Raw genomic sequence first — 15,474 nt, forward strand, 5'->3', positions numbered from 1 at the left:
CCTTCAAAAAAATCCAAAGTTAATTCGAATAAGCAATGGTTGAAAATAACTTGAACATTTACTCTTTTTTCGCAGTGAAATAATTAATTATCTTATATCCTTAAACTTAATTAGATATATCGATATCTTAATTCTCAAATGTCGTAATTCACACTAGGTCATATCTTCAACTGCAATTGTATTATTAATTCACTTTGTCCCTGATGTTGAAATATTAAAAACTAAAAAAATCTTGAAGTATTTTTACAAAAAAGATATTTTTTGAAGTGAAATTAATTCAAAAACTAAACTTACACTATAATTATATAATCTAATGATACTTTGTTCGAATATCTCCTGTGAAATTTTTTTTTGTGTGATAGAAAATTTGAGAATCAGGCCATCGTTTTCTAAGTGTTATCTTTTGGTATTCTACGTATCAATTAAGATTTAATATTCGACTTTGCATTTAAGAACAATTAATTTATAAAAAGTAATAAATCTATTTGGTAAAATTTCTTTTGAATAAAATTATTATTTTATTTTAATTATTTTTATTATAAATTTTCATTAATAATAATTGTTTAACACGATTATATTGAAAATACTGTGGAAAATTAATATCTATTGTTTGGATATTCCAATTTAAATTTCGTTGAGTAATGCAACGAATAAATTCTTCGTACATTGGAGCAACAGAATCTAAATCTGCGATTGTAAATACGAAACGTTTTTCTAGTGCAACATATGCTATTCGTTTAATATTTGAATTTAATATTTTTGATAATGTATTAACAAATCCTTCCGTTATATCGTTGTCATAAATTACTGAAAAGAAAAAAAGGAAATAAACCTCGTCTTTCAAGTTTAATAATACAATATACTATGAGTGAATTGTATTTAGAACTCATAAACTTACCATCTGCAGCTAAAATAATTGTTGATTCTGTTATTTTTTTTGTTAAATTTGACGACCAATTACAGTTTAAAAAATCTAATTCCATAATATTAAATTTGGCATTAATATATTGAGAATTACGGACGAAGTTTCTTTGTATTAATTCAATGATTCCATGGGAATCGATATCTGTGAAAGAAATATTTAATTCAAAGCACTTTCTTTTTATTAATTAAGTAACTTAATAATAATATGTTTTTTGATTAAGAAATTTACCAGTGCATGTAACTTCACGAGCAAGCATACTTGTAATAATACTTGTCAACCCTACACCTGCACCTAATTCTATAACATTTTGATTTTTAAAGACGCTGGGATTATCTAAAATATAATCAGCTAATAAAAATGCTCCTCGCCATACTTGTAATCCAACGAGTTGAAGTTCTGTGGAAATACTATGCTCTGAAATCAATAATTTTATTATTAATTAATTAATAAAGTTATCATACAAAGTTATTAAAATCGATGAGTTTAAAAATGTACTTAGACAAAATTTAACGAAAGATTGACATTTTTGTTTAAAATTTTAGCATATCCTATCAATGTAGACATTTACTGACCTATGAAAAGTTCGCCTGTTTTGGTTCTATCTAAAATCAAATCTTCATCTTCATCATATTTTATCTCTTTATTTTTTGTTTTCAACATGTATACTGGAAGATTGAAGATAAATTTTGAAATTTTAGCTGTAATAAAAAACATACATAAAATATTTCGATATAAATTTTTAATCATTAATAAATGAAGGATTATTAGATAATTACAGTTATTTTTTTCACTTGATGAAGCTGTCATACAATTTTCTGTAAGTATTTCCGAAGTGACCCTGAAGTTAGACATCTAGGGATGATTAATAAGAATAATTAAAAAAATCACAGTTGAATAGTTAATACTTACAGATAATTAAAAATTAATCTGTATTTAGTTGTATATTACATAAAATTATTTGTCCATTTACTTACGTTTATCAAATAAAGTTGAGCTATTATCTCAAAAGATATATTGAAATAAAGTAAGTACAATATGTAACTTATGTGGCTTAATGCCAACAGGTCAAGGTTTATCTGTCAAAAGAAACGAAAATTGCTTAGAACTGACCAAATTAATAATCGGCATGATTACTTTTAAAAACTTTCGTTTCATTTTTACCTCGTAATTTACAATGTAGAATAGCTTGTTATTTTTCAAAAGGTAAAATATTGAATTTCATAGACGCATTTGATTCAAAAAAGTCTTTTTTAAGTAACAATTGTTTTCAGTTTAAATTTAATGACGTCAAATCCGTCATCTCTCTAAATTATATATATATATATATATATATATATATATATATATATATATATATATATATATATATATATATATATATATATATATATATATATATATATTACTATTTCAAAGTACGTAATTATTTACTAATGATTTTTTTATCTTGTTTTACTTCAAGTTTTATCAATAGCAATTAATAGTTATTAATCATTTATATCCCATTAATAGAGCAAAAAATGATTTTTTATATCTTACAAAGTATAGAATTATTTAATTTTTATTTTACTCTTTTTAAATGACAGGTTATAATCCTGCGCATGTATTTTGTAAACAAGTTTCATTGTCCGCTATTATGCATGTAAAATTTTATTTCAAAAATATTTTTTAAAAAAATATAAATAGTTGTAAATAAAAAATATTAATGTTTTATGGTGAAAAAAAAATTATCTCAGTTATTAAAAATTAATATTTTTCATAAAATTAATTTTTATTTGTAAGATTAACGATCGATAGTCAGTAAAATGAAGAAAAATAATCTTTAAGAAATACGCAATAAAAAAAAATATTTAAAAATTAATTATTATTATATTCTCGAATTGGAAGTGTTTCGTATTCGTGGCTGTAGTGGCGAACCAATCAGAGCTTACCACGATGAACAGAGCTTGCCACGCGTTACTGTGATCTTCCGCCGTATTCATGTGGTGCCGAACGTTTTATATTACATGTATATATCTATATATATAAGTTGCTACGTTGTCTTTTTTCATTCTTCAGTCGGTTTGTCCAGGCGTGTCATTCATCTCGTACCGTCACTTGGTTAATTAATAATTTAATGTTTTATACTAATATTTAATCAGTTGATTAATTTTTTAATCTTAATTTTTAATCTGTGATAGGTCAATTGAACAAGTCTTGCCAATATTTACTGTAACGATGAGGTTCGCTGGAGTATTATTTGTAACAGCATTGTGCGTCATCGTATCCTTTGCTGACATCGCCACTGAGGATGGAGTTCTTGTAATAACAAAAAATAATTTTGAACAAGCAGTAAAGGACCATCCTCATATTCTTATCGAATTTTGTAAGTACCTTTTGTAGCTATAATTTATCAAAATTGCTTTGCATTTATGTTTGAATTTTGAATTATTTGTAACTGTCGCGTTACTTCTGTCTGTTGAAAAAAAAAAAGTATGTAAGTAGTTACGGTAAAAATCAAGTCCTTATGGTATTCAATAAGTCATCATGACAGAGCTCACTTATGCGGCTTTATTGATTTGTGATTTTATTTATTGACTCAAATTAATTTTTCATAACTTATGATATTTATGAATCTTTTCAAAATTTACTCAAATTTGTTTTAATTCTTTTAAGAAATTATAGTAGGAAAAAATTTTTAAGGATTAATCTCTATGTAAAGTATATATTAATAGGATTTATACGTTATTTACACAAATCTTTTAAATGCTACAATTTATTAATTAATAAGGTTAAATGACCGTTGATATTTTTAAATATTTCACACTTAGAGTATTTCTATAAAATTTTTTAATTTAGCGGTAAATTTTTATTCACTTCATTGTAAAATTTATAAATAATATTTTAAATACAAAAACATTTATTTTAGACGCTCCATGGTGTGGTCACTGCAAGGCATTAGCTCCAGAATATGTTAAAGCAGCTAAAGCACTTGAAGAAAATAATTCGAACGTTAAATTAGGTAAAGTTGACTCCACTATAGAATCCCAGCTTGCCGAAGATAATGGGGTGCGAGGGTATCCGACACTTAAATTCTACCGCAATGGTGTGGCCATTGATTATACTGGTGGTCGTCAAGCAGATGAAATTGTCGCCTGGTTGATGAAAAAAACTGGTCCACCAGCGAAGGAATTGTCAACTGTTGATGATTCTAAAGCCCTGATTGACGCCAATGAAGTTGTTGTTGTTGGTTTCTTCAAAGATCTTGAATCCACCGATGCTAAAGTTTTCATGGATGTTGCTAATTCTATCGATGAGCAAGTATTTGGTGTTACTAGTGATGAAAAAGTTTTCGATGAGTACAAAGCCACAGATGGTTCAGTTATTCTTTTCAAAACGTTCGATGAAGGTCAAAATGTCTACGAAAATGAAATCTCTGTTGAAAAACTTAAGGAATTCATTGAAGTCCATTCACTTCCTCTTGTTGTCGATTTTAGTCAACAAACAGCTCAAAAAATTTTCGGTGGAGAAATCAAGAGTCATCTCCTTGCATTTATCAGCAAGGAAGGTGGTCATTATGACAAATATGTTGAAGGAATTAAAACATCTGCAAAGAAATATCGTGGACAGATTCTTTTCGTTACAGTTAATATTGATGAATCTGATCATGAACGTATCCTCGAATTCTTCGGAATGAAGAAAGAAGATCTACCTGCTATGCGTATTATAAAGCTTGAACAAGATATGGCTAAATACAAACCAGAAAATTCCGAATTGAGTGAAGAAAATATTTTGGAATTCGTTACGGCATTCTTTGAAAATAGATTAAAGAGGCATTTACTTACTGAAGACTTACCTGAAGATTGGGATGCTAAACCTGTTAAGGTTCTTGTTGGTACTAACTTCTATGAAGTTACCTTCGATAAATCCAAAAATGTTCTCGTTGAATTTTATGCACCTTGGTGTGGGCATTGCAAACAACTTGCTCCTATTTACGATAAAGTAATTGATCATTTTTTATTTTATTAATTAGCTGTTATTTTATTAAATGTATTATTTATTAATTATCCTTATTTTTTTTTAGCTTGGAGAGAAATACGAAAGCGATGAGACCGTAGTTATCGCAAAAATGGATGCCACAGCCAATGAACTTGATACAATCAACATAAAGAGTTTCCCTACTATTATTTTGTACAAGAAAGAAACCAATGAGGTACATTATTAATTTATAAATAGTGTTGATAATTTTAATTCAAATTTTTTGCTAACAATTTAAAATTGTTTTTTTTCTTTTTTCAGGCTGTTGAGTACAACGGTGAACGAACGCTTGAAGGTCTTGCCAAATTTATTGATTCGGATGGTGTTTACGGACAAGCTGCCGAAGAAGTTCAAGAGGAAGATGAAGATGATGATGTGCCAAGAAAGGACGAACTTTAAATTTTGAACGTTAAAAAAAACTACTTCATAACTTCTCGTTATCAACGATACAACCTACAATGATAAAATATCTAATTCAATTTTTTAAAATGGATTCATGATGAATTTCAACGTATTTATGAATACGATGTATAAAAGAACAATCTAGGTTATTTAAAAATACCTATGATTATTAATGATTATACGCGTATTTATTTTCTTACTAATAACTTTTAAACGATATTCTTTCGAGATCAATTAAAAACAAATTTCCATACTTCCATAATGGAGATCTTTTACTTCTCGGTTCAAGAGTCTGATTTAGTAGTAGAACAAATAATTATTAGATATCAATTAACCGTTATCTTTTGTTTTCTTCGTATTTTATTGTTATTATTACGTAACATTCACTAATAGAATATATTAACATTCGATATAAATATGAAAGATGAGATATTTTCTCACTGAACTAATTTTTTCACAAAATAATTACTTATAATTTTAAGAATAAATAATATTGCATTTGAAGCGTAACACACAATTTAGAAATAAACTTATCAAATGTAAACGTAATTTTATTATTATTTCATTCCGGGTAATCAGGGAAGAAAATCAATAGATTATTTTAAATAAAATTTTTTTTTGTAATTTCTGAATGTGAAATGGTTGTTGAATGAGTGAATTGAATGATATTAACCTGTACTAGAATAAACTAACAACAATTTGTGAAGAATAGCAGAAAAAATTATACTTTTAAGATTTTTATTATATATATATATATATATATATATATATATATATATATATATATATATATATATATATATATATATATATATATTCTTAATTTGTATAAAATATAATATTATACTTTATCTCATTGTTTTTCATTATCACTTCTATATTTCATTTTTTATATTTTTATGAGTTAAACAAAATCATATCCGATTTTTTTTTTTTTAAATAGGTGCTAAAAAAAGGATTCAATAATATTGAGTGTGATATATCATACCTATTTCTATATTTATTTAAATTAAAAATAAAATTTGTCTTGTAAATCGTATCAAAATGATGGCATAAGGTTATTCTTTCGAATTTAATTATACTGGAGAAAAAAAATTAGGAAAACGGTTGATCCTGAAGGCCATCCCTGTAACTTCCCGCCAATTCTATACCTAAATGCTTGAAATTGCACTTATGACGTTTTTGAGCTCTTCGAGCTCATAAATACAATTTGTGTATTATTTTGAGCTTTCCGAGCTCAAAAAAATAGTTTTTGTATGCTTTTGAGCTCTTCGAGCTCAAAAGTTTGGTAGAAGTTTGATAAAACACTATTTTTTGAATGATCAAATCGCAATAACTTTTGAATAAATGAACTGATTTTCACGCGGTTGGTGGCATTCGACGCAGTTTTTTAAGCTTCATAAAGAATCTTCAAGTTTAAATTGATAAACACTTTTTTTCGGTTCTCTTTCGTCAATGATAACTCACGAACGAATCAACCGATTTTGACCGGACTGGCGGCGATAGACTTGGTTTTTTGATGTTAAGAGCTGATTAGTTTTTAGAATTGATCGGTAAAGCCGTTTAAAAGTTATTCCAAAAATACCACTTTTGAAAAATTTTTTTTTGTAGTTTGTTTGCGATTTCTCAAAATCTACCAGTCCGAATCGTTCCAAAGTATATTCAAAATCTAAGTTTGGCCCAGTCCTTTTATAAATTTACCTCACACTCACCTTAAGAATAATTATAATTAATAATTATTAATTATTAAAAATTCTACATGTCGAACGCGAGACTCGAACACTGTACCCGACGCACGAGAGCCCTATACCATACCGCAACGCTACGCCGATGATGAGCGACCTCTTGCCTCAAGATACTTATAAGCCCGACACTTCGGAAAACATTCGATTACCGTTGCAACGGTCGAGTTAGGAATTCCGATATTATACCTAAGTGAGGACTTGCCACAGACTTACCTAGTCAAGTTTCATTTTGATAGACCAAGCTTCAGAATACCTTTAGTGGGAAGACGTCTATTAGGTGTAGACCAATGAGTTAGATTACCGGTGACTTAGATCCCGATTACCTAGATTTCCATAACCCAAAATCCAATTACCCAAATTATCCATGACGTCGAATTTCTATGAGATAGATTACCGATTACCTAGAATTCCGATTACTTAGAATCCGATTGCCTAGAAATTTTATTGGATATAATTCCGATTACACTGAAATCCGATTGCCTATAATTCTGTTAACTTACAATCCCTATGGCATGGATTTCTTTTACCTTGATAAAAAAAAGTTAATTTGGATAGATGGAGCTCTATGCAACACAACGTTCATTTTCTGTAAAAACTTAAGATTGTTTTCATAAAGCGACAATATAATGAGATATATATGTTCAATTTATATTTATGATGGTTAGTAGTGTAATGTTGTGACAGGTTATAAACATCAAGTGAGGTTATAAATAACTATTAAATTATAATATTTATTAAAAAATTTTATTAATGAGATCTTATTGCTGCACAAAGTTCAATAAAGGAAATTAATGTTCAATATTTAACAAATAAAATTTAAAATTTTAATAAGCAATTAGATATTCTTAAATTTAAAAAATGGTTATTATTTACAACTGTGATCAATCCCATTTTGGGCCATAACTAGGTGAAAAATTAACATTTTTTTATTCTGCTTGTTTTTACGGCGCATTTATGATAAGAATGTCGTGAAAGGAAAAAATAAAGATTTCGATTGATGTACATAATTGACATTTACATACACAGCAACGACACCCTGGCGTCTCTGAGGCGGCAAATACTGCGTAGGAGAAAGGCCAACGGTACTAATGTTAAATTAGATTTGTACATTAACGGCGAGTCTTTCGATGAAGCGGACGACCGCAAGCTGCTTTCTCAAATCCCTCTAAGGGACAAAATGCTGCTGTCTGTGAAGTTGAGCCAGATGCACAGCAACATCCCCAGCTCGCTGGATGGCAGCTCAGGCAACTCAACGAGCTCGCCACACCATCCTTACGACGATTCTAATGTCGAGACAGAATACTTGTTACATATAGCGTCGCGACAAAGTTGACTCAAAATCAGGTGAACCAGATGTTTCCAGGTGGTACCGAGTCTGACCGTTGCTGTCAAATGTTTATGTAAGCCGTCAATTTTGAATTGCCAGACATGCTGAAAATACGTGCCATAATAAAGATCGCCTGGGCCGCTTCAACCGGTAACCTCGACAACGTCGACGCTTCTACCGATGTATTTCGCACAATGCATGAAGCTAATCAGCGAGATCCACGATCAATAGAAGCCAATGACATTTTAGGATAAAAAAAATAAAAAATTACAATTTTTTAAAGCGTCCTTTTCTTATTACAGCTGCTAAGCAATTTGAAGTTCACGAGCTGTTTTAAAGGACTTGAATTTACTTTTTTTTAAAAATAATTTATTAATTCTTGATATTTTTGACGATTAATCTTTTTTTTTATTTTAATAATTAAAAATTTTTAATTTTATAACAAAATAATACGCTCGATATATTAAATTGTATTATTTAAATTGATAAAATCAAAAATTATATTTATTATAGTAACTAGCTACCTTGCAGTCACTATGTGACTGCCGTGATTTGTGAACTATAAATGAAAAAAATTTTGCTCTATTAAATAATTAATTTTATTAAATTACACGGTACTTTCTAAGCTATTGACATTTTTAAAGATATTAGCTCATCCCGATATTACACTTATTAAGAGCTTTTATTTGAGTACCCACATGCATTTTGAAATATTTTTCATATATACATATACATAAATACATAAAATATATGAAAAATTGATATGGGTACTCAAATGAAAAGTCTCCGTAAATTTAATGTCGAGGTGAACTTATATTTTTAAAAATGTCAATAGTTCTCAAGTTACAAGGTCATTTCTCAATTGTGTATCTACAGATAGAGTATTTTTGAATGCAGTCGAAATACTTATCATAACAAATTGACTATCAAACGTGCCTAACAAACGTGCGGTGGCTGTCGGTGAAGGACACTCGACGTTATGCTTGATGCACAAATCACTCAGGAATTTGTTGGCTTCCTCGGAGTTTAATTCCTCAGGATCCGGAAACTTGACGCCCAGTTTCTCTTCCAGGATTTTTATCACTGGCAGTTGTCTCGGGGGAGTGAAGTCTATTTTTACACCTTCGCCTTGCGGACGGTCTGGGTGGTAGACTAACTTGTGGATTCCATGAATGCTTTTTACCATTCCTGAGACCAGTGTCTCGGTTATTACCATCAGGTCATGTTCGTCGGCGTAGGCCATGTAAAAATCGCAGGATGTGAATTCAGGGTTGGGGGTCATGTCTATTCATTTCAGAATAAGTGACGGATTTCGTAGACTCGATTGAATCTTCCGACTATTAACATCAGAAAAATTAATATTTATTTTTAATTATAAAATTTGGATTTAACTTTTAATAAATTAATAAAAATTTATAATTAAAAAAAAATATTTGTCTTGTGAAAATAGAATTATTTTTTTTTTAATATAAGTTCAGGTCATAGATTATTTTTTAATAAAAAAAATTTTTTATACAAAATTTAAATTTTATTGATCAAACATTTTTTTTAATTATAAATATTTGAATCTAATTTTTTTGCTTTATTTCATAATTTATATTTTATAGATTTATCAAGTAATTTTTGTTATAAAAAAAATTACGACTAAAAAATTTTTTAATTCTAAAAGAAATTTAAGACAGAGCAATTTTATAACTGAGAAAAAGAAAAATTATTTAGATAAAAATGTTTAAAAATTAATTTATTAAAAATATACATATATTGGCTCATATAAAAACACAACTAAAACTGTCAATTATGTACATCAATCGAAATCTTTATTTTTCCTTTCACGACATTCTTATTATAAATGCGCCGTAAAACAAGCAGAATAAAAAATGTTAATTTTCACCTAGTTATGGCCCAAAATGGGATTGATCACAGTTGTAAATAATAACCATTTTTAAATTTAAGAATATCTAATTGCTTATTAAAATTTTAAATTTTATTTGTTAAATATTGAACATTAATTTCCTTTATTGAACTTTGTGCAGCAATAAGATCTCATTAATAAATTTTTTTAATAAATATTATAATTTAATAGTTATTTATAACCTCACTTGATGTTTATAACCTGTCACAACATTACACTACTAACCATCATAAATATAAATTGAACATATATATCTCATTATATTGTCGCTTTATGAAAACAATCTTAAGTTTTTACAGAAAATGAACGTTGTGTTGCATAGAGCTCCATCTATCCAAATTAACTTTTTTTTATCAAGGTAAAAGAAATCCATGCCATAGGGATTGTAAGTTAACAGAATTATAGGCAATCGGATTTCAGTGTAATCGGAATTATATCCAATAAAATTTCTAGGCAATCGGATTCTAAGTAATCGGAATTTTAGGTAATCGGTAATCTATCTCATAGAAATTCGACGTCATGGATAATTTGGGTAATTGGATTTTGGGTTATGGAAATCTAGGTAATCGGGATCTAAGTCACCGGTAATCTAACTCATTGGTCTACACCTAATAGACGTCTTCCCCCTTTAGTTACTGTTCGGTAAGCTTTTGGTTACCGTTATCTCGTATCAATTTGGAAATTCATGGCGTACCGAACTTAGGCATTGCCACAGGTTTGCCTAAATGGGCCCGAGCTTGGTGAATCGAACTTTGGTAAGCCTCTTTGGTTGCCGTTATTTTATAACAGTTTGGCAATCCATAACATACCGAACTTAGGCATTTCCACAGTTTTGCCTAAAGAAGCTCGATCGTGGTATGCCAAGTTTCGGTAAACCTTTGGTTACCGTTATTTCATAAAAGTTTGGCAACCCATGAAATGCCGAACTTAGGCATTGCCATAGATTTTCTGAAGTGAGCCCGAACTTGGTGAACCAAACTTCGGTAAGCCTTTGGTTACTGTTATTTCATAACAGTTTGGCAATCCATGTTATACCGAACTTAGGTATTGCCACAGGTTTGCCTAAGTAAGCTCGAGCTTGGTGAACCAAACTTCGGTGAGCCCTTGGTTACCATTATTTCGTACTAATTAGGCAATCCATGACATGCCGAACTTAGGTATTGCCACAGGTTTGCCTAAGTGAGCCCGAGCTTGGTGAACCAAACTTCGGTAAACCTTTGGTTACCGTTAATTCGTACTAATTAGGCAATCCATGATATGCCGAACTTAGTCAATGCCAAATTATTACGAGATTACATCGAATGTGGAATTCTTTTGGCATACCAATGTTCGGCTTGCCTATTTTAAAACAAATAAGATCCGAATTGGGCTAGCCTAAGTTCGGAAAGCCAACTTCGCCCCGAACTGATTTTTCGGCATGCCTCACTAAAATTCTAGTCGGGTACCCGAGAAAAAATGTTTCTATATAATCATATATAATTGTATATAATCATATATGACTATATATGATTATATATGGAATCACATATATAATTATATACAATTATATATAATCATATATAATTATATATAATCATACGTGATTATATATGGAATTGTATATAAGATTATATATAATTATATATGACTATATATGGAGCAATATACAGCCATTCAGGATTATATATAGTTCCATATACAATTATATATAAGTATATATAATTATATATAATCATACATGATTATAAATGGAATTGTATATGAGGTCATATATAATCATATATAATTATAAATGACTATATATGGAGCAATATACAGCCATCCAAGATTATATATAATCCCATATATAATTATATATGCTTATATATAATTAACATATATAAAAATTTTTTCTTTGAAAAAAAATTTTTTTTTGGTAATCACGAAAAGTGTAAAATGATGATCATAATTACGTTTAAATAATTCTGAAATACAAAATTTGTTACATTTCCTATGAGATGTTTTGGTCTGCTCCGCTACTACCTAATAGTAAAATCATTATTTATTTTATTATTTAAATAAGTGTTATATTATAATGAGATTCGGTCAAATAAATAAATTATGAATTATGACTATCCAAATATATTATATAATCAATTTTTATATTTTATTTATGATAAACTCATATGATACATTATGTAGATCATAGAATCATTGTCATCTAAGACAGCAGCACAGCAGACAGAAACTTCAAGACGCACGGAGATCACTAAAGTTAAGCAGCATTGAGCAGGGTTAATAGTTGGATGGGTGACCGTTGGTGTTATAGCCGTAAAATTATAGCTAGATTTTTTTTTTGCATTATAATTGGTTACAGAGAATTGCGTAGGATCATATTAAATACTATATCCATAAAATTAACCCAATAATTAATCAGATGTAATAAATATATAATTAAATATTGTTATATATAATTATATATGATTATATTTGGCCATTTTTCATATATAATCATATATAACCAATTTATATATAAATATATATAATTATATATAAATATTTTTTCTCGGGTACTTACAATTAAAAGTTGGAAATCATTTAATCGATGAGTAAGGAATATAATTTAATTAACAGGATTATATAAATAAAATTATATCTTATTTCTTTATAAAAAAATATACATTTGTACGCAATTAAATGCAAAAAATATTTGATAAACCGAAATGTTTTTCACTCTGAATATTTTTAAGAGATAAAGGAATGTCACATTTAAAACACCACAATTCTTTGGCAAGTGTACTTATTTCAACTATTCCTCGACCCCAATCCATCGAATTTTGTTCGTGAATTTTAGATTTATTATATAGTGCCTCGTATGTTCTTTTTTTAGTAGTTTTAATAAAACGTGTAGAAAATTTTCCAAAATGCGCTCGAAAATTATGCCGGTTTATCTGAGACATGTTTACAAATAAATAAATTTCAAGGTTAGGGAACTGTTGCGGTGTTGTCAAGTGTTTACTGGTAATTCAGAGTGCTATATTTTTTTTAGTCAATTAAATAATTATTAAATGTTAATAATTATTTAATGCGTAAATTTTTCGGAAATTTCCTCAAAAATGTTATTAATTAATTTAAAAATTAATTTTAAGATGCATAACAAAAGTATTTCTACGCATTATTTTTTTTTTAGACATTCTTTACACTAGCAGGGTACTTGGATTTCCTTAAATAGGTATCGTTTGCAGCTATTGAGTAGTATAAGTTTAACCACCTCAGTATTATTAAAATTCACGCACAAAGAAACATAAAAATCAAATAACTTCGAAATTTATTCTCGGATCGTTTTAGATGTAACAAGTTAACTATTAATGCTTGAAAAACTATGTCGAATGCCACCAAGCTCTCAAAAATCAGTTGATTTTTTCGTGAGATATTTAATTCTTATAAAAGAGAAAAAAAAAAAAGTGGTTTTTAAGATAATTTTTGAATTTTTCATCAGATCGACTTTCCTACCTAATTTTAGATGAGCTCTCTTAACCACGATAATTGTCGCCAAGACAATCAAAATCGGTTGATTTGTCCGAAAGTTATGCAGATCAAGTGTATTCAAAAAAGTGTTTTACTAAATACAAACGAGACTTTTCAGCTGTTCAAAGCCAGAAAACAGTTCTATTTTAGAATTTGGAAAGCTCCAAATAGCTGGAAAACCATATTAGTGAGCCCGAAGATCTCAAAAACGTTGTGATAAGTGAAATTTAGAGCTCTTTGCATTTAAAATTAACGGAAAGTTGCAGGGATGGCCAGTGGAGTCAATCGTTTTACTAATACAGTCGATTCTCGTTATGAGTCTTATTAGTGTCTCTAATTTTTTTTTTTTCGTGAAGAATAAAAATTTTGTTTTGGTAATAATAGTATCCTTTTAGTTAATACAGATTAAATAGTTAATAGTAGATTACATGTAATGTATGCGTCCGCTGATGACTATGCACTGATTATGTTATTTTACAATAGTAGACTTAAATAATAAAAAATTGATAATAATATCAATAATAACAACATTGAACATAAGAATAGTAATATAACTTAATAGATTTTTGTAGCCTGAACCTCGATGATTTTCATCTAAATATTATTGAACCAAACTTAAGGGCCAATTTTTCAATCCAGAATAAAATTTTACCCAATGATAAAATATATCTATATATTTCATATATATAAATATACTGGTAATAATAATTTTATCCTGAATAAAATTTTATCTTGGATTGTAAAACTGGCCCTAAATAATAGAATTTTAATCGAATTTTTCAACTAAGTATGGATTATTAAAATTTTCGTAATTTTAGTTGGCGTGAATAGAGTCTAATAAATGCTATTCGTCTCTTTGTTTGTTTTCCATGACAACGATGATTACAAAGCTCTTAAATATTGATTATACAAATTAGAATAATTTTATTTGTTTTTGTAAGCTGACGGTGGTCTTCAAATAAATAAATCATATTCTAAAATCATGAATAACGATTTTGATGCACTGAGCATGATTGTAAATAATGAAGAAAATAATCCAGAAAGTGTTTCTTCATCTAATACTACAATTACATCAGATTATCGGTGAAATATTTGTCATTGATAAATTTGTTTTTATTATATTCCAGCAAAAGTAACAATATCTGATTATTTTTGGTTAATAGGATTTTATGGATGTGGAATAAAATAATTAAATTTTTTAATCTTGAGCACGATCATAAAAATTTGTTCGAAAAATTATTTGAGGTAACCTATAAAATTATTTGTGATAAGTTGATCTGATACTTTTATTTGATTCATAATTATAATTGAGTGATATTTTTAGGAAAATGATGTAGAAGAGAACCTGATGAAATTTTTTAATTTAAACTCAATTGAAGAAGTAAGTCTAGACAATAAAGTTTTATTCTTCTTTAAAACTTATCGAAACGAAATCATACAAGAAGAGGTTGCATTTTGGGAAGAAAGTATAAATATTATTCAACAAATAGTCAATTTTTTTTCAACATAAATAAATTTAGATATTGATGTAATTTTTTTTTTTTATCTCTTTTAGACAAAGGACGATCTCAAAAACCAACCAAAAATGCTTACGGTAAAAATAAATATGTGACAATTCATTGTTCTCTTAACTAATAGTAGATTCTAAAATAACTCAGTG

General features: G+C 28.2%; 3 protein-coding genes and 1 long non-coding RNA gene across 5 annotated transcripts; 2 read left to right on the forward strand and 2 right to left on the reverse strand.

Moving 5' to 3' along the window:
• Positions 1 to 268: 268 nt before the first annotated feature.
• On the reverse strand, positions 269 to 2,243 carry LOC123263398 (methyltransferase-like protein 22). 2 transcript variants are annotated; one of them, XM_044726140.1, is made up of 7 exons: positions 2,087 to 2,243; positions 1,900 to 2,001; positions 1,702 to 1,777; positions 1,498 to 1,623; positions 1,154 to 1,339; positions 899 to 1,066; positions 269 to 807 (listed from the first exon to the last, which is right to left on the reverse strand). In XM_044726140.1, exons 3-7 carry the CDS (start codon positions 1,775 to 1,777, stop codon positions 524 to 526), a joined length of 840 nt encoding a protein of 279 aa, XP_044582075.1. In that variant the 5' UTR covers positions 1,900 to 2,001; positions 2,087 to 2,243; the 3' UTR covers positions 269 to 523. The 2 variants fall into 2 exon arrangements, with proteins under 2 accessions (XP_044582075.1, XP_044582074.1); XM_044726139.1 differs by having other exon boundaries at positions 1,900 to 2,236.
• Positions 2,244 to 2,877: 634 nt separating this feature from the next.
• LOC123263384 (protein disulfide-isomerase) lies at positions 2,878 to 6,088 on the forward strand. The gene is made up of 5 exons (XM_044726110.1): positions 2,878 to 3,025; positions 3,106 to 3,290; positions 3,834 to 4,906; positions 4,989 to 5,117; positions 5,204 to 6,088. Exons 2-5 carry the CDS (start codon positions 3,143 to 3,145, stop codon positions 5,339 to 5,341), a joined length of 1,488 nt encoding a protein of 495 aa, XP_044582045.1. The 5' UTR covers positions 2,878 to 3,025; positions 3,106 to 3,142; the 3' UTR covers positions 5,342 to 6,088.
• A 3,042-nt stretch (positions 6,089 to 9,130) lies between these two features.
• LOC123263416 (lysine--tRNA ligase-like) lies at positions 9,131 to 10,360 on the reverse strand. Its single transcript, XM_044726172.1, has 2 exons — positions 10,308 to 10,360; positions 9,131 to 9,763 (listed from the first exon to the last, which is right to left on the reverse strand). Exon 2 carries the CDS (start codon positions 9,696 to 9,698, stop codon positions 9,255 to 9,257), a length of 444 nt encoding a protein of 147 aa, XP_044582107.1. The 5' UTR covers positions 9,699 to 9,763; positions 10,308 to 10,360; the 3' UTR covers positions 9,131 to 9,254.
• A 4,213-nt stretch (positions 10,361 to 14,573) lies between these two features.
• LOC123263434 lies at positions 14,574 to 15,413 on the forward strand. Its single transcript, XR_006509165.1, has 3 exons — positions 14,574 to 15,059; positions 15,139 to 15,280; positions 15,370 to 15,413. It is a non-coding gene; the product is annotated as an uncharacterized LOC123263434 (long non-coding RNA).
• Positions 15,414 to 15,474: the final 61 nt, after the last annotated feature.

This window comes from Cotesia glomerata, linkage group LG4 (assembly GCF_020080835.1).
Source record: "Cotesia glomerata isolate CgM1 linkage group LG4, MPM_Cglom_v2.3, whole genome shotgun sequence".
NCBI lineage: Eukaryota > Metazoa > Arthropoda > Insecta > Hymenoptera > Braconidae > Cotesia > Cotesia glomerata.